Source organism: Vicugna pacos, chromosome 2 (genome assembly GCF_048564905.1).
Source record: "Vicugna pacos chromosome 2, VicPac4, whole genome shotgun sequence".
Lineage (NCBI taxonomy): Eukaryota > Metazoa > Chordata > Mammalia > Artiodactyla > Camelidae > Vicugna > Vicugna pacos.
In genome coordinates, this window is record NC_132988.1 from 49,319,498 (window position 1) to 49,342,602 (window position 23,105).

Consider the following 23,105-nt stretch of genomic DNA (forward strand, 5'->3'; position numbering starts at 1 on the left):
TTGATGTTGTATCTGAGAAACCATTGCCTAAACTAAAATCCCAAAAGTTTACTTCTGTGTTGAATTTCAGTGTCTTCACCTGTAAATTCAAGGAGGTTGTGTGTGTGTGTGTGTGTGCGCGTGTGTGCACATGCAGATATGCATGTGTGTGTGTGCACATGCAGGTATGCATGTGTGTGTGTGATCTGTGTAAAGATTAAGTTTATTAATACATTGAAACACTTGGTATAGTTCTTGACACATAGTGATAAGCCCATAAAATGTAAGCTATTATTACTATATATAGTTCATTCTAGCCACATGGTTTATTTGAAAGTTGGATCTAGACTGCACTCACTAGCTTGGATCTTGGGCAAATTACTTAGCCTTTCCATGCCTGGTTTTCTTATCTGTAACATAGGGTGATAATGGTATCTCCTCATAGGGTTGTTAGGAGAATTAAATGAGTTAATACTCTTAAAGCAATTAGAACCTTACTTGACATTTTCTAATTCTTTCTGGTAACATTGTTACAGCTGAAATTCACAAGAATCCCAAACCATAGCTATCAGAAGATAGAAAGCTTTCCACATAACAGATCAAGTTTAAGATTATGGGATATTCAAATAATTACTGGTCAGAGGGCTGAGAGGTCCACAGATGTGTTTCAGACTTGGAAAGGAAGACACGTAGAAAGAAGGGAAGACTATTAGTAAATGTATGTGTATCTCAAATGTGTAACAAGATGACTAAATACTAATACTTCTGCTTCAAATATATAATAGGAGTAATTAGTGTTCTCTAAATTGTCTGGTGGTTATAGTTTCAAAAAACAGATACAATCTGGGAAAATTCCCACATTAATTATGGCTACTGTACATTGCTTCTATTTTGGTATAAATAAATTCCTAAAGAATAACTTTTATGGTGATTGGTCTGTGCATTGCATGGTCACTGGGAATTATAAGTCATATTCTGTGAACACAGATTAAGCTTTCTAATTTTCAAGGTATTTTTCATTTTGGAAGGGAGGTAATTTTCAAGGGTTTTTTGACGGTGGGGTGGAATATGTTTTTCCAAAGTCTTTGTGTAACTTGGATTAAACCTCTGATCTTTTCAGATATAATTTGTCAGATTCTAACATTGCATTAAATCATAGGTCTAGAAGACAGAGTTATTGCTTTTTTTTCCTGTAATATGTACACTACTAATGTGTGTGATATTTGTTTTCATTTTTTACTTTGACCTGATGATAGCTTCTCAAAGGAAAAGAAAGATTCTGTAAGTTAAAAAAAATTATTACTAGGGGAAAGAAGTATCATTGTTTGGTTTGTATCTTCAACTATGTCAAAATTAAACATGTATGTATATATATGTCAAGTTTATTTAGTAATCATTGAGAAGCAAATGAGCAAGTACTAAAGCATTTACCATCTTAATTGGATATTGTATTATTGCAAAGAATTGATGGTTTAAAAAGAATTTTGATTTCAGTTCATTATTCAGTTTTGACAGTTTATTTACTTAGATAAAATGACATTTAAAATGCACATGAGTGTTTAAAAAAACAAGAATGTTTTGATAAGACTTTTTGGTAGAAATATCAAATTGTAACTTTCTAGGTTTGAATAAGGCTGATCTTTGACCAATAACAAGTATGATGACAAAAATACGTATGAAATCAGAGTCACAGAACAAACCCTGAGATCTTTCGCACTGTGTAGTACTTTTCAAGTTTGTCAGGGATGTGAAGGAGAGCAGTTTCATTCCTGACTTCCCAATTTAAACCACTTACTCTTTACTTGAAAGGTTTCGTCTGAAGAGGATTGGTTTTACAAAAGCAATTTTTCACTTCATCGACAACATCATGCAAATGGTAACTCTGAAATGCTCCACCAGGCGAGACTTCACTTCAAACTCCCCCAAAGTGCAGATCGATTACGCATGTTCAGAGACACTATTTATCTTACTCAGGTAAGCCATTTTCACTCTGGGGTGCAACAGGTAGCTGCCGTTAACATAAAGAGATCTCGTAGATTCTGTAAACCTTGCGTGGTGAAAAAATATTCAGGTTTTCATTTTGCTGATTTAAAAAAATGATCTTCAAAATAGATACATGATGACATGTAAGACTTGACATAGTTAATTTTTGGCATTCGTCTCTCTTACAAGAACAGCTTACAAAGTTCTACAACAAATTGTGTGTTAAAATGTCCCCTGGCTCAAAATTACTATCAGGGTTGTGTAATTAAGTCTGTAGCGTTTACCAAGGATCAACTGGGACAACGGAACACAATAGGAATCTAGAAACAGACTCATGTATAGTATGGTCACCTGATTTACGGTCACAATGCCACTGCAATCCTGTGGGAAAAGATAGTCTTATCAGCAAACAGCACTGTATCAAGGGGGTATCTTTCTGGGAAATAAATAAACTGTGACTCCATATACAAAAATTAATTTGATCACTGATCAAACACTCAACTGTGAAATGTAATACAATAAAGCTTCTAGGAGAAAACGTAGGAGAATATCTTCATGACCTTGGTTCAGGAAAATGATTTCTTAAACAAGACATAAAAAACACTGACTATGAAAAAAAATAATAAATTGGACTTCATTAAAATTATGGACTTTTGCATATCAAAGGCAACATTAAGAGAGAGAAAATGCAAGCCACAGATTGGGGTACAATGTTTGTAATATGTACATCTGATAAAAAGATTTGTATTTAAAATAAAGAACTTCTGTAAAGCCGTAAGAAAAAGACAGCTAACCTATTAAAAAATGGACAAGAACCCTGAACAGGCACTTCCTCAGAGAAGCTAACCAGATGGTCAGGAAGTATATGAAAATATGCTTAATTTCATTCTTAATCAAAGAAATACAAATTAGAGCCATGCCAGGATGCTCCTACACCCTATGTACACAATGTAATTTTAGCACAATGGCTAAAATTAGAAAGATTGACAATACCAATTGTTGGTGAGGAGGTGGGACAGCTGGAACTTTTAGACATTGTTAGTAGGAGTGGAAATTTGTTTAAACACTGGAAAATTTTATGACAGTTTCTATCCAAGCTAAACATTTGATTCTTCTTTGAATCAGCATTTCTACTCCTAGCTATGTACCCAAGAAAAATGAGTGCATACATCTGCCAACAGACATCTAAAATAATGTTCATTGCAGCTTTATTCATAATAGCTCCATACTGGAAACAACCTAAATGTTCTTTAACAGGAGAATTTATAAACAAATTGTGGAATATTTATACAGTGGAATACTCCACAGCAATAAAAAGAAATGAACTACTGATATCAGCTGTTTGGGTGAATCTCAAAGACATGTTGAGCAAAAGAAATATTGAAGTTTCACTATAGACAAAATGAATCAAGATGGTTTAGAGAAAATTAGTGGTAAACACCCTTGCAGAAGAAGATGGTGGATTATAATTAGGAAAGGCTATGAGGAAACTTGCTGGAGTGCTAAAAAAGTTTTGTATCTTGATCTGAGTACTGGTTACATGGGTGTATATGTATGTTAAAATTCACTGAGTTGTACATTTAAAATCTGCTCATGTTACATTATGCAGCTTACTGGATTATTTTTAAACAGCTCTATTGAGATATAATTGACATACCATAAAAGTCACTCATTTTAAGTATACAGTTAAGTGATTTTTAGTGTACTTATTGAGTCACGTGACCATTGCCATAATCCAATTTTAGAACATTCTGATACTACAAAGAGATCCCTCTTGCCCAATTGCAATCACTCTTCTTTCTCTCTTTCAACCCCAGGTAAACATTAACTTGCTTTCCGTTTCTGTAGATTTTAGTTCTCTCAACATTTCATGTGACTGGAATCATACGATATGTGATCTTTGGTATGTGGCTCCTTTCACCAAGTTCTTCCGTGTTACAACATATATCTGCACTTCACTCCTCTTTCTTGCTAAATAGTATTCTTTTGTATGCATGTATCATGTTTTACTTATCTCTCCATCAGTTGATGGACATTTGGATTATTTCCACATTTTGACTCTTCTGCTATGGATATTTGCATATAAATCTTTGTACCTATAATTTCATTTCTCATGGTTAGAAATATGTAAATGAAGTTGCTGAATTATGTGGCAAATTTGTGTTTAACTTGCAAAGAAAATAATTGACCTAAATTTTGGATAATATTTTCACCTTAACGTTTACATTTTTCATTTGCCTATTTTGTTTCATGGACCTATGAATACACACACTTAAGACTATAGGAAAGCAGCTACTTATTTATATGATGTTTTTACTATACTTGTTTCAAATTCTGGGAGAGAAGAGTCTAATCCCAGTCATATGAGTTGATCTGAAGGAGGTCAGACGTTTTTGTTAAACATGACCACATTTTAATTTTTGCATCTTCGCATCTAAGTATGTACCAATTTTTATCCAAACTCATGCTCGCTCTCAGCAGTTTTCTCCTGTATGAAAACACAAAACCCTGGATGCAAGTTGAAGCAGAAAACCGTAAGCCAAAAGAATACTCTTTTTTTGCGAGGTGGTAACTCATGAAGAGAATTTTAATGTTTCAATGGTAATCTTATCAGTTAGGGAGATTGTGCCAGTGTGATATACCATTTATAAACTTACCTCATAGAACAGAAGTTTAAGGATTATATTGATATCTGTCCCTTTTAAAGTGTTGCAGTTCATGCTAATTAGCTTTTCATAGCCAGTTTTCTATACAAGTGTCTCAGTTTTAATGTCTGAGATGGAATGGTCCTCGTTTGTGATTGTGTGAAACTTTTCAGCTGTTGTTCTCCATGGTGGCTTTCCTCCTCCCAGCTGTTCGTTCTAATACTCTTGCTTAATCTATTCCCTCAAACCACCTTCAAAGAACTAACAGGAATAATTATTCTTTCTGAACTCATGAGCATCAGCGGTACCTGGTTGGGAGCTGGTGTACAAGTAGATTATCTGTTGATGGTTTTTGTTGGTGATGGCTTTTATCTGCTGCTTTAGCATGAGTGTCCTCTCAGGCATTGGCCCGGAGTTGGACTTGTCCTTCTTAATTCTTCCCTGGGACTTTCTGATATACTAGATGGGATCTGAGATGAAAGAAATCATAATTATGGTTGATTTTTGCTTGTTTGTTTTCAGTGTTGGACTTTCTTGACTGAGTACAGACAGGAAGCATTAGGCTAACAAGTTTTCCCTCTTGCTTCTTTGATTTTAGAACAATCATCTTTAATCTGTGTATGAGAAGTAACATATCTGTTCCATTTTCTCTGTTCCCACCCCCACTCCCAGTCCTTTTCCTCATAGTCTGTCATACTGTTCTGAAGAACAGGGTACTTGTCTGAGTGCCACTTTTTAAAATACTCTGTTAAGCAGTCTTTTGGTGCAACTTGCAGAAAAATATTGACTGAGAAATCTGCGCAGTAAGTTCTTTTTGGATTTAGATCCTTTCCTCTCTTCTTTTTCTCTTACCTTTTTAATTCTTCTAATATTCCAAAATAATCTTGCCTCACCTTTCATTCTCCTACTTTATTCTGTTACATTATATTCTAAATAACCTATATTCCTAGGCCCGCCCTTTTAAGCTGTGTCACACAGACCTTGCTGCTTAGGTTGAGGACTGACTATCTGCATGAACAAATCTAAACTACCTGTTAGGTGACTGACTTTGCCAGTGTGACCTCTTGCTGGAACCTCGAAGGAGGCAGGGCTCTGGGCAGTCTTTACTAATCCCTTAGCTTATAGCCCCCTCTAGTGCTTTCATTTCTTCTTCACATATTTAATGAGCATTAATAAGGGCTGGAAGCTTGGGGATGTCCTTGAGAGACTCAGATTCTTTAGGGGTCCATTGTAACTCCCCATGTGCAAGTAACTTGATTACAAGAATGAAGCGAAAAAAGCAAGATGTGCTGGAGAGTCAGGTGTTGATGCTACCTGCTAGCCTGGGACAGTTTCTTGTTTGGTAAGCAGCACTGAGACATGATGGAGATCCAGGCTATGCTGAGCTTTTAGGATGGGGGTAGGGTGGGTAAAGGAGGGGAATGAAGGTGAGATTACTAGCATAGTATATTATACACTAGTATGTCATATTTATATGCATCATGTACTTTAATAGTCAGGCAGTCAGCATTGTTTGCCTGTCTACTGAACACCTGGTCCTGGGCCTGAGGTGGTTTTGTATACCTTCTCATGCAAGTCTAACAACATCTCCAGGCGTCTCTAATTAATTTCCATTTAGACAAGAGGAAGCAGAGACTGAGAAAGGTTAAGTATTTTTCCCAAGTTCTCAGGGCAATGAATGGAGCAGATTTCTGCTTTTTAAACTATAATATTATATCCCTTCACAACTGAGATAAGGGAAATTATACAACTGTTGAGGTGTTTGGTTGCATTATAACATCAATTTTCAGCAGTTAAGTAAAGTAGACTTCAGAAATTTTGCACATGAAAAAAGGCCTTGTTGGAATAGTAGAGAAAATGAACAAGACTAAAAGTGTGTTCTTTGAAAAGATCAACAAAATTGAAAAACCTTTAGCTAGACTGGCCAAGAAGAAAAAAGAGAAGACTCAAATTACTAAATCAGGAATGAAAGAGGGAAGATTATTATTGACCTTATGGAAATAAAAAGGGAAATAAGGGAATAGTATAAGCAGTTGTATGACAACAAGTCATATAAACTGGATGAAATGGACAAATTCCTAGAAAGATGCAAACTATGAAAACTGACTCAAGAAGAAATAGAAAACTGTAGGCTTATAACAAATAAAGAGACTGAGTTAGTAATCAAAAAACTTCCCTCTACAAAAATGCTTCTCTAGTGAATTCTAAAATGACATTTAAGGAAGAATTAACAGAATCCTTCACAAATGCTTCCAGAAAATACAAGAGGAGAAAACACGTCCTAATTCATTCTGTGAAGACATTTTTATCTTGATACTGAAACTGGACAAAGACATACCAAGAAAAGATAACTACAATTTAAAAATAGCAAACTATAGACCAGTATCCCTTGTCTTCAACAAAATACTAGCAATCCAAATCCAGCAGCATAGAAAAAGGGTTTTACACAATAACAAATCGGGATTTATCCCAGGATTGCAAGACCAGCAAGATTCAACATATGAAAGTCAATCAATGTAAGGTACCATATTAACAGAATAAAGGAAAAATAACCACACGATCATCTCAATAGATGCCACTTCTATTCAACATTGTACTGGAGATTTTAGCCAACATAATTAGGCAAGAAAATGAAATAAAAGGCATCCAAATTGGAAAGGAAGAAGAAAAACTGTATCTGCAGATGAGACGATCTTATATATAGAAAACCACACACACAAAAAAAACACCTAAAAACCTATTAGGACTAATGAATTAATTCAGCACCTTTGCAGGATATAAGATTAATATACAAATATCAGTTGTATTTTAAGCAATAAACAATTTGAAAATGAAATTAAGTAAACAATCCTATTTATAGTAGTGTCAAAAAGAATAAAATACTTTGGAATATATTTAACCAGAGAGATTTAAGACTTGCACGCTGAAAGCTATAAAACATTGTTGAAGGAAGTTAAAGTAATGGAAAGACATTCTGTGTTCATGGATTGTAAGACTTACTATTGTTAAGCTAGCAGAACTCCCCAAATTAGCTACAGATTCAACACAATTTCTATCAAAATTCCTACTACTGTATATATATGACTGAAACATTATGCTATGCACCAGAAATCGACACACTATGACTGTACTTCAGTAAAAAATTCCTACTACCATTTTTGGAGAAATGGAAAAAGTGATCCTGAAATTTATATGGAAATGCAAGGCAGCCAGAATAGTCAAAACAATCTTGAAAAAGAAGAACAAATTAGGAAGACTCACAATTACTCTTTTAAAACTTATGACAAAGTTATAGTGATCAGGGCAGAGTGGTACTGACATAAGGACAAACATATGGATTAATTGAATAGAATTGAAAGTCCAGAAATAAACACATACATCTATGGTTAACTGACTTTCTACAGGGGTGCTAAGACAATGAAATGGACAAAGAATAGTGTTTTGAACAAATGGTGCTAGAACAACTGGATATCCACATGTCAAAGGATGAATTTGGACCTCTACCTCACACCATATACAAAAATTAACCTAAAATGTAAAAGCTAAAAGTATAGAACTCTTAGAAGAAAACATAGGTGTAAATTTTTGTGAACTTTGATTAGGTAACATTTTCTTTGATATAACACCAAAGCATAAGCAACCAAAGAAAAAAAATGAAATTTATCAAAATTAAAAACATTTGTGTGTCAAAGGACATTATCACAAAAGCAAAAGGATAATCTATAGAATGGGAGAAAAATTTGTAATCCCTATTTAATAGGGATCTAATGTCCAGAATACATCAAAAACTCTTACAACTCAGTAATGAAAAAGGCAACCCTATTTAAAGATAGGTAAAAGATTTGAATAGACATTTCTCCGAAGAAAATGACAAATAAGTACATGAAAAGATGCACATCATTAGTCACTAGGAAAATGCAAATCAAAACCATATGACATACCACTCATATCCACCGGTATGTCTAGAATTAAAGAAAAAAGAAAATAACAAGTTTTGTTAAGTGTATTGGTCAGCATCCTCCAGAGAAACAGAACCAATATGATATATACAGACATATAAAAGAGATTTATTATAGGAATTAGCTCATATGATTATAGAGGCCGAGATGTCTTACAGTCTGCTATCTAGAGGAAGGAAAACAGGAAAGCCGGTGGTGTAATTCAGTTTGAGTCTGGAGGCCTGAAAATTGAGACGTCATTGGTGTAAGTCCCGGAGTTCCAAAGCCCAAGAACCAGGAGCTCCAGTGTCCAAGGGCAGGAGAAGATGTGTCCCAGCTCTAGAGAAGAGAGAACTTGCCCTTTCTCTGCCGTTTTGTTCTATTCAGGCCATCAGCCGATTGGATGCTGCCCACTGTCATTAGTGAGGACGGACCGTCTTTATTCAGTCTATTGAATCATTAAAAGCATCCTGACAGACACATCCAGAGTAGTGTTTACCAGCTGTTTAGGCATCCCTTAGTCCAGTCAAGTTCATATATAAAGTTAACCATCACAGTAAGGATGTGGAGAAATTGGAACCCTCATATGCTGCTGGTGGGAATGTCAAATGGTACAGCTGCTGTGGAAAAGTTTGTGGTTTTCTCAAAAAGTTAGATGGAGTTACTGGAGGACACACAAATTCTACTTTTAGGTATATAGGAAATTGAAAATTGAAAACATGTTCAAACAAAAACTTGTGCACAAATGTGCATAATAGCCAAAGAGTTAATCCAAATGTTTATCAGCCAATGAGTGGATGAACAAAATGTGGCGTATCCATACAAGGAAATATTATCAGCAATAAAAAGGTTCAAAATACTGGTGCACACTACAACCTGGATGAACCTTGAAAACTTGAGGCTAACTGAAGGAAGTCAGTCACAAAAGGCCACATATTGTATAATTCCACTTACATGAAATGTCCAGAGGAGGCAAATCCATAGAGACAGAAAGTAATTGAGTGGTTTCCAGAAGCAGAGGAGAGGGGAGAGTGAGGAGGCACTGTTCACTGATTTTTTGGGGGGATGATGAAAACATTCTGGAATTAAGTAGTGGAGGGAGATGCACAATCTGTGTCTATACTAAAAACCAATGAGTTGTAAACTGTAAAAGGGTGAGTTGTGTGGTATGAATTATATCCAATTAAAAAAATGGCTTTATTGGATGATTCTTTTTAAAAATTTTAGTCATTGTTTATTAGTACTATTTACAGAAATACAGTACTATACATCTCTGCAGCTAGATTTTTCACTGAATATTACTTCATAGAAATCCAAACCAAGTCAACCTGTTTTGCTATAATTCATCCCTTTTAATGGCTGCATAATATTTTATGAAATTTAAAAAAAAATTATTTTGAAAATTGATTCACTCATTCTTCTGATTCTTATTGTCAGGATAATTTTAAGTAAATAAAGTATATAAATACCATTGTAGCAGGAGAACTTGTCACATGGCTCCCCTGGATCCAAGGGTAGAGGGTGTGATTCTGAGCGTGTAGCTGAGCTACAGCTCTGTCGCTCTGGCAGAAGTGGATGAGGGGCTTCTGTAGACAGCCAGCAACCTTCATCACAGTGGCAGAGCTGGAATTGGAACCTAGGTCTTGGTGTCCTGGTCCAATTTCTTTTTCCCATACCATCTATTTCTCTAAGGAGACTGATTTCCTAAGTATAATCAAGCAAGCTGCTGAAAATAGGCATATTTTTGAAACTAAAATAAGATTTGTCTGCTAACAGCAGGATTGAGTAACCTAGAAAATGACTAAGCATTTATTCTTCTTGAATGTAGAGATTGCCCTCTTTAGGAAAGGATGCATGAGTATATAAAATAGGTACAGTTTTTAACGGGAAAAGAGGCAGTGCCAGAGATTTTTCTCCAGGGAAGTAGGATTATACATTTTCCCTTTAAGTTGGAGAGCGGGCAGTGGGCTTCTGCATTTTTATGGACAAAAGTGTCATTCATTAGCCCTGACTGGCACCCACTGGTTTGGGTATCCCAGATCCACATAATAGACACGGCACCATCCATCTGGGAGGGCAGAGCCTGGAGCCCTGAAGAGCCCCGGTTATGACTTTCACACTGAGTTCAGGGGTGGTAGGCTACTAGTTAGAGCTCGCCTACTGCTCCTTTCCTTTCATTTCTAGCCAGGGTTAGGGGTCCTGCTTGCATTTAAAAAATTTTTTTTAAGTTTAAAAATTCTGCAGGATTACTAATGTTTAACTGTTAAACCAGAAAAGGTAAATTACAGCAAGGAAATTTTAGAATAGATATACAGAAATAGATAAATTTTGCAGGTAGTTCTGAGAATCGGAATCATTTAGGGACTGAAAACTCGAATGTTTTTATGGGCCAGGTAGATAATTTAAATGGATAAGAGTTTGAATGTTGGGGATTGTGGCAGAAAAGAGAATGCAGTCTCTGACTTAAGACATTGAACAACACCATCAACAATAAGAAACAAAAAACACCCTCTCTGTGAGCCAGTTAAACCCTGAGTGGGGCTGAGTGCAGCCGGGACGCCACCAGTTTATGTCAGCCTCTTGACTGGGACATAATAAAGCAATATGCAACAAGGACTTTGAAATGTGTTGTATGTTATTACCAAAAGAGACAACACAAGAAGCGAAGAAATTAATTTGAATATAAAATGTTCTTAGCTCTTGTATTTAAAGAAAAAACTGGAGATCATTCAAAAACCTCATAATTATTGGAGAATAATTAATCGACCAATGACATAACTATATAGCCATTAAAAACATACATAGAAAATGCAGGCACGTTGCATGGAAATGTACATATGTGAAAATTAAGTGAGCACAGAATACAAAATTATAACTTTATATGACTTATATAAAAATAAATTCAAAATGGATTAAAGACCTAAGGGTAAGACTGGATACTCTAAAATTCCTAGAGGAAAACATAGGCAGAACACTCTTTGACATAAACCACAGCCATATATATTTTTTGACCTGTCTTCTAGAGTTATGGAGACGAAAGCAAAAATAAGTAAATAAGACCTGAATAAACATAAAAGCTTCTGCACAGCAAAGGAAACCACAAATAAAACAAAAAGACAACCTCCAGAATGGGAGAAAATATTTGCAAATGATGTTACTGACAAGGGATTAATTTCCAAAATATACAAACAGCTCATACAGCTTAATCTCAAAAAAACCAAGCAAATCAATCAAAAAATGGGCAGAAGACCTAAACAGACATTTCTCCAAATAAGACATCCAGATGGCCACCAGGCCCATGAAAGGATGCTAAATATTGCTAATTATTAGAGAAAGGCAAATCAAAACTACAATGAGGTATCACCTCACACCAGTCAGAATGGCCATCATTAAAAAATCTACAAGTAATGAAAGCTGGAGAGGGTGTGAGAAAAGGGAACCCTCCTACACTGTTGGTAGGAATGTAAATTGGTGCAGCCACTATGGAGAACAGTACGGAGGTTCCTTAAAAAACTAAAATAGAGTTACATATAATCCAGCAATCCTACTCCTGGGCATATACCCAGAAAAGATGAAAACTCTAATTTGAAAACATACATGCTCCCCAATGTTCACAGGAGCACTATTTACAATAGCCAAGACACAGAAACAACCTAAATGTCCATCAACAGATAAATGGATAAGGAAAATGTGGTGTATACATATGATGGAATATTACTCAGCCATAAAAATGAAATAATGCCATTTGCAGCAATATGGATGGACCTAGAGATTATCATATTAAGTGAAGTTAAGTCAGACAAAGACAAACATCATATGATATCACTTATATGTGAAATCTAAAAAAAAGATACAAATGGATTTATTTACAAACCAGAAATAGACTCACAGACAGAGAAAACAAACTGTGGGTACCAAAGTGGAAAGGAGTTGGGGATAACTTAGGAGTTTGGGATTAACATATACACACTACTATATATGAAATAGAGAATCAACAAGGACCTACTGTATAGCACAGGGAACTATATTCAATACTTTGTCATAATTTAAAATAGAAAGGAATCTGAAAAAGAATATATTTATATATGTATAACTGAATCACTTTACTGCACACTTGAACCTAATACAACATTGTAAGTCAACTGCAATTCAATAACAAAAAATTAAAAAAATCTCTGTGAGTTACAATATATGTTAACATAAAGAATTGGAAAGAATTTGGAGCATTGTAAATAGTCTGCTGCTCATCAGATGTTTTTCCTCTGAAAAGACACTTAAATTCACCGTGAAGAAAACACAGGCCACCTCTACCAAGGCAGTCTGTAAAACACCTAGTCGTCCTTTGGATAAGACCCAGTCGGCACGAGTATGACTGGTTCAGTAGGTATGGCTTTGCCCTGGACGCTTTCATTGTTGCCTGAAAGAGATGACTTAATTTCCTCCTCGGGTAGACACTGATACTTTGTTTCTCACCTCAAAATTCTGTTTTTTACTTTTCTCCTATTCACCCTATTTTATAAATCTGAGTCCAAGGAAAGTGATTCGAGGCCCAAATGTCCTGAGTGATGTCCCTCCCTCAGTTCCCCTCCCGAGTCCACGCTGAACCGAGTCCCACAGCAGAATGCTGCAGGTTCTTTGGCTTCTTTGGTGTATCAGGAGTGGCCCAGACTCGGAGCTACTGCGGGTCCTGGGAGTTCCAGAACTGTGGGTCAGCACCCACAGTGGAGTGTCCATGGTGTTTGCCGTTCAGTGAGCATTGCTTGGCCTGTGAGGGCTGGGCCAGCAGCTTCTGGAATGTCTGGTGACCAGAATGCCTCTCCCCATGTTGTTCCTCGTTGGTGCGATGAGGGCTTCCCCATCTTTTCCTTTGAGATCCCTTCACACACAGTCCATAAGGCCATGGCTGATTTTTCAAGAGTCTCAGCCTGAGAACAGAGACTTCTTGTCGTTCAGTGCCTTGGGGGCGTGCTGCAGGCGCGGGGACTGGGGCTGGCTTGATTTTGTGCCCACAGGTCAGTTTTAGCTCTGTTGGTGGGAGCATTGTTTGGAAGCTCAGGTGATTTAAATAAGTTCAGGTGTTATCAGATTCTTAAAAGAAACAGAAAGGTTTCATGCTGATGTGAGGTGCAATCTCTGGTGGGCATGGATTGATAATCGGTGCTGCCTTCAGATCTGTTTCCGCTGAGATTTCACTTGGCTGCTTCGTTTTCCCTGAACTTTCCAAAAGCTGCTCTGCAGCACTGATTTGGTGCAGTAAACTCAGCAAACACGTGAACGCTTCGTCAAGGGGCTTGATTTCTCTGTGCCTAGCTGCCCAGGCCTAGAAGTAGATAAATCTCTTTCTTGTTTAGTTTAGTTCAGACAAGACTGGTATGTTTATAAGGAAAGTGGTTAGAAATCCTGGGTCTAATTGTTACTGACCCGGGTCCTTGGATTCTTTAATCGATAGAAATTGATAAGAAGCCAGAGGAGAAATTCAGGCAAGGCTTTACTGGGACTAGTGCTGCAGCTGAGGGAGTGAAAACAAGAAACGGGTGCCTTTGCTCACTCCCCGAGGGGGTGGGGCCAGGTGCTTCCTTAAATGGGGCGAGGGTGGGGGCGGGTCAGTGAGTCGGGCAGGAGGTACAACTTAGGTGGTGGTGCTGTGTGCAGGGGTGACGTGCAGTGCCCTGCTTGTGCTGCTGGCACCTCAGACACGGCTGTTGGTTTGTAGCCTTTTTGTATCTTTGTTCGTAATTGCCCCAACTGTGCTAGAGTGCAGTTATTTTCAGTCTCTTGTAATTTCTTTGTATTCTGTTGCTCAAGGAGATGTTTGTCTAGGTACAGGGACTCTGGTAAAGGGTCCCAGGTCCCAGCCCATCTCATAGTCGCAGACTAACTTGACTGTCGTAGATCATAGTTTTTAGGCCTATTTTTCTATGTTATTCCCTCTGACTCAGTGTTTGTTAGACTAATATATTCAGATAGTGTCCTGTGGTCGTTTCGGGTTGGTGCCCTGGCTGCTCTGTGACTGTCTTTCGAGTGTTTTTTGCCTATCATCACCGCTATGGTCCCAGTGGTCTGGTGTCTGAAAGAGAAAGGCATTTCTTTACCTGCTCACAGCTGGCGTCGTCTATTTGTTGGAAGATGGTAAGAGCTTTCTAAGTGGCCTTCGTAAATCCACTCTAGCCCCTGACTCCTTTTCGTGGTCAGAGTCGCCTGTTGGAAATGCAAATCTGGCCACTTCTGCCTTTCGCTGAAAAGCTCTCCGTGACTTCCAGTTGCCTTTAGGCTGCATCCCAAACCTTCCCAGGTCGGCCCCTGCTTCCCACCAGCCTTGCTTCCTTTGCTGCTGCGTTTCTGAGCTCAAGCCCCGTTGGCCTTCTTTCAGTTCTCCGCTGTGCGCCCTGCTCTCACCACACTCCATCCTCTCTGGCTGCAAGGTTCTGCCCTCTCTTTTTCTCTATCCTCTACTTTGCGGCCATTCCTCACCCCTCAGCTAAGCCCATTTCCCGTGCTATCCAGCTCCTAACCTTGAGCACCTCTCCTTCTTAGCAGTTTTCACTGTTTAAAATTTACATATATTTGTGTGATGATTCTTTGATTAAGGCCTGTCTTCTACACAAGCCAGTAAGCTCCACGAGGGTGGGCTGTCTTTTTTTTTTTTTTTTGCTGGGAGTGGGGCTCAACCATTACAATCATGCAACACACATGTGGGCACTTAGTATTTATGGAATGGTTGTGATTTCTTCTTGCCTGACCCTTCCAGGGCTTTACAGCTCTGCCTCATGTAAGCCGTGACTTCATCTGTGATTTGCTCAGTAGCCAGCCCTTCTCTGTCTAAAGGTTCTGCCTTCATTGGGGATTTTCTAGCTTTACAGGAAAGCACCTGGGCTTAGTCTCTGTGGCCACGTCCGCAGACTTCTTTTTCCTCCTTTGTGAAAATCCAGGCCCTACTCTAAGCCTATTTTTTTTTCTGACTGGGGATTCCTTACAGCTGGGATCACCTCTCCAGGTTCTTTTTGGTGATCTCTCCTGATGAGCCCAATGACCCCTTATTTGTGAGCCTCTTCTAACTACAGCTCCGAGCTGAGAGCATGCGATGCCCACAGTGTCAGTAGCAGCAGCAATAAAGGAGGCTGATTTTTCAGTGATGATGACAGTAATTAAGGGTCCTGCATGAAGTTCTTTTGTGCCTCTGAAACAAGAACTAAATTTACTTGTCTCTCTGCTGCAATTTACCATCTGTCCTGCTATAAGGAAGGAATTGCATTCATAAGAAATGTTACATTATCAAAAGTCATGCTATCATAAGTCATGATATAAAAACAATTGCTTGACTAGGGAAAAGGGGTTAGGGATTTGACAATATCAGAGTCATGATGTTCTTTTCCTATAGATTTTTTTCTAATAAAACATTTCCTTAACATCTGTGAACACAGTAGTCAAACCCATCACTGCCAAGGACTAAGTGTTTGAGTACATATAGCTTTTGTTCTGCAATCAGTCTTTGTTTTCAGTCATTGCCTACGCCATCAAAGAACCTTTTACTCCATCCTATTTCTGTGATTACCCATTGTTAGAATAAACGAGACACCAAGCCTCCCCCAAGCCCAGCTGTTACAAACACTTTCTCATGCTCAGGGGTTAGTTTCAGATCTAGTATAATAATGGTATGCATGCTACTAATTAAATTCCCTTATTTATTCAATTTGATTAAAAAAAATCCCTCAAGCCTGTATTTTTCTCAGATATAAACAGCCTCACCTCAAACAAAAACACCTGTGTTCTGATGTCTCCCTTGAATCAGGTGATGCAGGCCCAGTGTGTCAAAACAGAAACTGAACTCTACCGGCGCAGTCGCAGCGAGATAGTGGATGGAGAAGGGCACACCATGGGGGCCCTTTATTGGCAGTTGAATGACATCTGGCAGGCTCCTTCCTGGTCTTCTCTAGGTAAGTGTTTCAGCATTCTTGTGTGGGTGAGAGAAGGCAGTACCTGTGGGGAGGGGCACTGAGAGAGCACAGAGCTGGAGGGGTCGGATCAACCCAAGCAGAGCTCCGGGGAGAGGAGGCTCTCTGGCTAGGACCTGCCGCTACCCCAGCCACCTTCGCTTTTTCTAGGAACCTCACGAGTTCTGTGCTGTGCAGTTACAAAAGCAAGCGAATGCAGGGAAAGTTTCATGCACGAAGATCTCAGCCCTGTATCTACTAACTGTTCCTTAGAATTTTGAAGAGGACTTTCCAGGGCAAAAGGAGCATTTACATAAGTACCTCTTTAGTGGTGGGAGGTAATTAGGTGTATTTATATTTTAAATGGAGGTATGGGGGATTGAACCCCAGACCTCATGCATGCAAGGCATGCACTCCACCACTGAGCTATACCCTTCTCCCCCAGCACCCCTTTTTCTGTTTAGGAGAATTCAACCAAGTGAAAGGTGGGTCCAGCTAAGTGTTAAAAATGTCCCTTTGCTGACTCCCCTTCAAGTCGATAAGGTCACTTTTATTTTGCCCTTTTTATCTCTTGTGGGGAAAGGGAGTAGAGACAGAAATCCAAGCAGGAAGGGTTATCAGTTGAACCCATTCAATGAGCAACAGGTAGGGTGACTGGCATGGTACCTGTAGTTTGAATTATTCCATCTATTTGAAAAATTAAGGAGGAGTAATGAATCGTTGGCCATCACTATGGGTGATTTGAAGCCAAGTTCAGTTCATAATATGAACCAAAGTTTTGGGTCAAAAATGAGGCAAGGCCGTTTTGCTGAGAGAGGCTGTTAAACAAGCTGAATGCAGAGCCACGGGGCTCGTTGCCCTCATGCTTTCATTAGGGCTGATCACCTCCTGCAGGGAACTCTAGTCTTGATCAGGTTTGCCTGATCAAACTCTTTATCGGCGCCAACCAGATGAAAGGGTATTGAATGAGAATCGGGGGTGAACTGTGGGGCAGTGGCCTTTCTGGGACGCTTAAGCTGGACAAGGAGATGTTCAGAGACACTAAGAGTCTGAGCCGGCTTTCTGTCTGTGGATGAGGTTGTGGACTTCTGAAACTGCCTTTGGTTCAAGAAACAGGAGAGCCCAACATTTGTAACTGTTGCCTTAAATGACCCAATCTGTGTTCTTCAGAAAGGGTAGCAGAGTATGAGGGCAGAGCAAGAATGTGTCTGTTTCCTAAACTCTAGCAGAAGAATGTGTTCATGGAGAGGGTCACCCTCTCCTGGACCTGTTAGAAAAACAAGTGCCAGGGAAAAGCTGTGACAAGTTGTGTTATATTTGCTCCTGCTCTCGGGAGCCTCAGAGCCTCTGTTTAATTCTGCCTAATTGGCTTGTAGTGTGTGCAGGTGGAGAGGAGGTGTGTCACCTCTTATCAAATGGTGACACTTGAAAGGGATCAGTAGCTGCCTGGAATCTACAGATTCTTATTTCTTTTTAAAAAATCTGTCTCATTTATAGTTGTATCTTGAAAATCTACCTGGGCGTTTTGCTTGGCTTATAAACTTGAACGGATACAGAGCTAATGGCAAAGCCAGAAATCATGTAGTATTTTCATGGTTCTGCAGACTATTTTGTTGGCATCCAGACTTTGTCACTGATTAGTAACTAGGGTGTGTATCACTGAGACATTTTGCTTCGATTATTGTTCTCCTGAGTGTCTTCTGTTTGTGGCCTTGATTGCTGAAGCCTTTCCCTTGTGATGGATGTCACACTGGAGAGTGTGTAAATTACCTCAGGTCTGAGCCATCTTCCATTTATGAGAAAACTTTGCAAATATAAGTTCTCATTCTTTTCATAGATCTAATTGGAAAGGCCTCTCCTCCCTTCCCCCACCATTGTTACTTTTAAGGGGAAATACTAAGAGTTGGAATTGAACTGAAGTACTAGAGAGTTGAAATTTTGCAAAACCTAAAGAAATTAGTCCTAGCTGAACCTCAAAACCATGTTCCTCAATCTTAACAGCTTGCGCTGGTGAAGGCTGAAAGCACTTCCCCTATCCTCTCTCTCCCCCTCCCTCTCAAGTTGTTTGGCGGTGCACTGTTTTATGGAGAAGGATCTGTTTCTGAAATAGAGGCATGTTGAAATATTTTTTAGTTTGTGCATCTCGCATACTAGACATGCCGACAGGCGGCAGGATTCTATAGGTCCTCGACAGCTTCCAGCTCTGTTTGAGGACCTGTCATTAACTGTCTTGGGTTTGGATGCTCTCCAGACTGAACTTGCCAGCCATGTTGTGATAGTGGTAGTTTTGTTCTGGCTCAGAGGATTTTGTGCCTATGGGAAAAGGGGACTTTGAGTTCTAACTAGCTGTGTTTTGAAAAAATTTAATTTATCTCTTTTTTATTGTATAGTTGGTTTATACTTAGCTTCTGGTGTACAATATAGTAATTCAAATTTTTTATAGACTATACTCCATTGAAAGTTATAAAATATTGGCTATATCCCCTGTGCTGTACAATATATCCTTGTAGCTTATTTTATGCATAGTCATTTGTACCTCTTAGTCTTTTATCCCTATCTTGCCCCGCCCCCACTAGTAACCGCTAGTTCTCTATATCTGTGAGTCTTTCTGTTCTATTCACTCATTTATTTTTCCAACTACACATACAAGCGATAACATACAGTATTTATCTTTCTGTCTGACTTATTTCACTAAACATAATACCCCCCAGCTCCATCCATGTTGTTGCAAATGGCATTATTTCATTCTTTTTTATGGCTGAGTAATATTCCATCATGTATATATACCACATCTTCTTTATCCGTTCATGGGTTGATGGACACTTAGGTTGCTTCTATAGCTTGGCTGTTGTAAATAATGCTTCTAAGAACATTGGAGTTTATGTGTCTTTCCAAATTAGTGTTTTCATTTTCTTTGGATGTGTAGCCAGGAGTGGGATTGCTGGATCATATGGTAGTTCTATTTTTAGTTTTTTGAGGAACCTCCATCCTGTTTTCCATAGTGGCTGCACCAAACTACTACTAGAGAATGTTCCATTTATGCTTGAAAAGAATGTATTATGCTGCTTTGGGATGGAATGTTCTGTATATATGTTAAGTCCATTTGGTCTAATGTGTTATTTAAAGCTGATGTTTCCTTATTGATTTTCTGTCTCAATAATCTGTCCATTGATGTAAGTGAGATGTTAAAGTCCCTACTCTTACTGTGTTATTGTCAATTTCTCCCTTTATGTCTGTTGATACTCGCTTTATGTATGTAATAATACTCCTATGCTGGGTGCATAGCTGTTTACATTTGTTATATATTCTTGGATTGATTTCTTGTTATATAATGTCCTTCTTTGTCTCTTGTAACAGGTTTTTTTAAAGTCTATTTTGCCTGACATAAATATTACTTCCCTGGCTTTTTTTGACTTCCATTTGTGTGGAATACCTTTTTTCATCTCCTCACTTTGTAGTCTGTGTGTGTCTGTAGATCTGAAGTCTCTTATAGATGGCATATATATGGATCTTGTTTTTGTATCCATTCAGCCACTCTGTATCTTTTGATTGGAACATTTAGTCCATTTACTTTTAAAGTAATTATTGATAGATATGTACTTCCAATTTGTTAATTTGGCGAGGGGTTTGTTTTTGTAGCTCTCTTTGTTCCTGTCTTTTGTTCTCTTCCGTTTTGATTTGATGACTATTTTTAGTGTTTGGATTCCTTTCCCTTTATTTGGTATTTATCTATTGTAGATTTTTGCTTTGTGGTTACCATGAAATTTATATATAGCAATCTATATAATATAACATAATACACGATTAAGTTGCTGATCTCTTAATTTCAAGTGGATTTTAACAACCCTGCATTTTTACTCTCCCACTCTCACCATGATTACTGTTTTTGTTACCATATTTTATACCTTTTTGTATATCCCTTAACTAATTGTTGTGGATATAGATGACTTTACTACTTTTATTTTTTAACTTTCCTACTGGCTTTGTACATGGTTGTTATTACTTTGTGTTTGCCTGTACCAAAGAGCTTTTTCCTTTCATAATTTTCATGTTTCTATTTGTAGCCTTTTCTTTTTCACTTAGAGAAGTCTCTTTACCATTTCTTGTAAAGCTGGTTTGGTGGTGCCCAATTCTTTTAGGCTTTGTCTGTAAAACTTTTAAACTCTCCATCAAATCTCAATGAAAGGCATGCTAAGTAGAGTATTTTTGTTTACAGGTTTTTCCCTTTCATCACTTTAAATTTACCACGTCACTCCCATCTGGCCTGCAGAGCTGCTGAAAAGTCAGCTGATGGCCTTATGGAGTGCCCTTATCATGTGTTGCTTTTCCCTTACCTTTTAATATTCTTTTCAATTTTTGCCATTTTAATTACAGTGTATCTTGGTGAGGACCTCTTTGGCTTGATCTGTGTTTGGAACTGTCTGTGTTCTAGGACCTGGTTGTTTCCTTTCCCAGGTTAGGGACGTTTTCAGCTATTGTGTCTTCAGATATGTTCCCTGCCTTTTTCTCTTTCTTCTCCTGGGACCCCTCTAATGCAAATGCTAGTACACTTGTTGTCCTAGAGGTCTCTTAAACTGTCCTGTTTTCTTTTCATTCCTTTTTCATCCATCTCCCTGATCCATTTCTTTATCATTTAATCTACGGTTGATTTCTTCTAGTGTATTTTTCACTTCAGTTGTACGTTCCATCTGTTTAGTTCTTCTTTATATCTTCTCTTTGTTAAACTTCTCACTGTAGTCATCCATTCTTTCTCCTGAGTTCTTTGATCATCTTTATGATCATTACCTTGAACTCTTTCTTGGGTAGATGGCCTATCTCCACTTCACTTAGCTCTTCTGAGGCTTTATCTCCTTCCTTTGTTTGGAACATACCCTCTGTTGCCTCATTTTGCCTAACTTGCTCTTTTTATTTCTATGTATCTGGTAGGTTGGTTATATTTCCTGACCTTGGAGAAGTGCCCCTTTTAGAAGATGTTCTATGCATCTCAGCAGCACACTCCCCTCTGGTCACCAGAGCTGTATGCTCTAGGGGTGTGCCCTGATGTGGGCTGCATAGGTCCTTCTGTGTGGTGGGCTGGCTACCATCAGTGGTCTGGTAGGCATGGCTGGCACTCAGCCAGTTGGTTGCTGGGCTCTGCCTGTAGGTGGCCTACTGGCCACTGATTGATGGGGCTGGGTCATGAGGCTGCTGGTTTCAGAACCCTGGGGGTCCCAGGGCTACTGCTGGCTCACTGGTGAGCAGAGCTCGGTTCTAGGGTGGGTGGTTGCAGGACTGGGGTTCCTGGATCTAATACTGGCCTGCTAATGGGTAGGGCCAGTTCCTGACATGGCTGGCTGCCTGGCTGCAGGATCTGGGGGTATCCTAAACCTGGTACTGCCTCTTTGGTGAGTGGGGCTTAATCCCAGGGCAGCTGGCTGAGACATTCAAGGTTTCTTGGAGCTGGTGTTGGTCTGCTGGTGGGTGGGGCTGGGGCCTGAAGGGTCCCGGGGCTGGTGCCAGTCTGCTGGTGTTCTGGCTGTGTCCTGACAAGGCAGGCGCAGGGTTGCAGTGATCCTGGGGCTGGTGTCTGCCCGTTGGTGGGTGGCTGGTGCCCAGGGGATCCTGGGCTAGTGCTTATGCACTGTTGTGTGGCGCCAGGCCCTGGGCCCTTTGGTGGACAGGGCTGTGTCCTGAGGTGCCTTGGGCTCAGGCGGTCTTAAGGCAGTCTGTTTCTGGTAGTTGGGGCTTTGTCGCTGTCCAGCTAGTTTCTTGGCCTGAGTGTCCCACTACTGGTGTGGACAGGCTGGTGGGTGGGGTGGGGTCCTGGTGTTAATTAGCTAGAGGGAGCATTCCAGCATTGCCACTGTCTATATCCCCAGGGTGATCTCCAGTTGCTTCCTCCCTCTTTGGGAGGCTTTCCAAGATCAGCAGGTCAGTCTGACCCAGGCTCCTTCAAATTACTGCTTCTGCCCTGGGTCCCCAAGTGTGTGAGATTTTGTGCCCTTTAGGAGTGGAATTTATTTCCCCCAGCCCTCTAGGACTCCAGAAAGTAAGCCCTGCAGGCCTTCAAAGTCAGACATTCTGGGGGCTCATCATCTCAGTGCAGGACCCCTGGAATGAGGAGTCCAGGATGGGGATCAGACCCCTCGCTCCTTGTACCTCTGCAGTTCTAGCTATTCTCCCATTCATGGGTCACCACCAGGGATATGGGTCTTGACTGACTACACGTGACTCTGCCTCTCCTCTCATCTTGTTATGGCTCCTTCTTTATATCTTTAGTTGCAAAAGATCTTTTCTGCTAGATGTTGGTCTTTCTCATAAACAGTTGCTCTGCAAATAGTTGTAATTTTGGTGTGCTCATGAGAGGAGGTGAGCTCAGGGTCTTCCTACTCCACCAACTTGGCCGGGCTCTATAATAATAATTTCCCTGAGTAACTGTTATAAGTGGATATTTGTAACAGATGTTCGCTGCCCATAATGCTGATTTCCTTCTAGCAAAAAGGAAAAAGGAACATGGGTGCATTGGGCCCCCAGAAGCTGAATTGCATGTGAGAAGGTGCTAGCTAGGAGTCAGGTCTGGGCTCAAAATACTGCCTGTGGCATTTCACTTAACTGCGTGAGCCTCCATTTCCTCATTTGAAAAGTGAGAC

The 23,105-nt window shown here is 39.3% G+C and overlaps 1 protein-coding gene and 1 non-coding gene across 2 annotated transcripts in view; one reads left to right on the plus strand and one right to left on the minus strand.

Moving 5' to 3' along the window:
- MANBA (mannosidase beta) overlaps positions 1 to 23,105 on the plus strand; it is an 89,436-nt gene that overhangs the window by 61,160 nt on the left and 5,171 nt on the right. The window contains exons 13-14 of the mRNA XM_006217896.4: positions 1,789 to 1,953; positions 16,335 to 16,479. Of these exons, the coding sequence (XP_006217958.2) occupies positions 1,789 to 1,953; positions 16,335 to 16,479 (310 nt within the window). The remainder of the gene's footprint in view (positions 1 to 1,788; positions 1,954 to 16,334; positions 16,480 to 23,105) is intronic.
- On the minus strand, positions 16,841 to 16,916 carry TRNAA-UGC (transfer RNA alanine (anticodon UGC)). The gene has a single exon. It is a non-coding gene; the product is annotated as a tRNA-Ala (tRNA).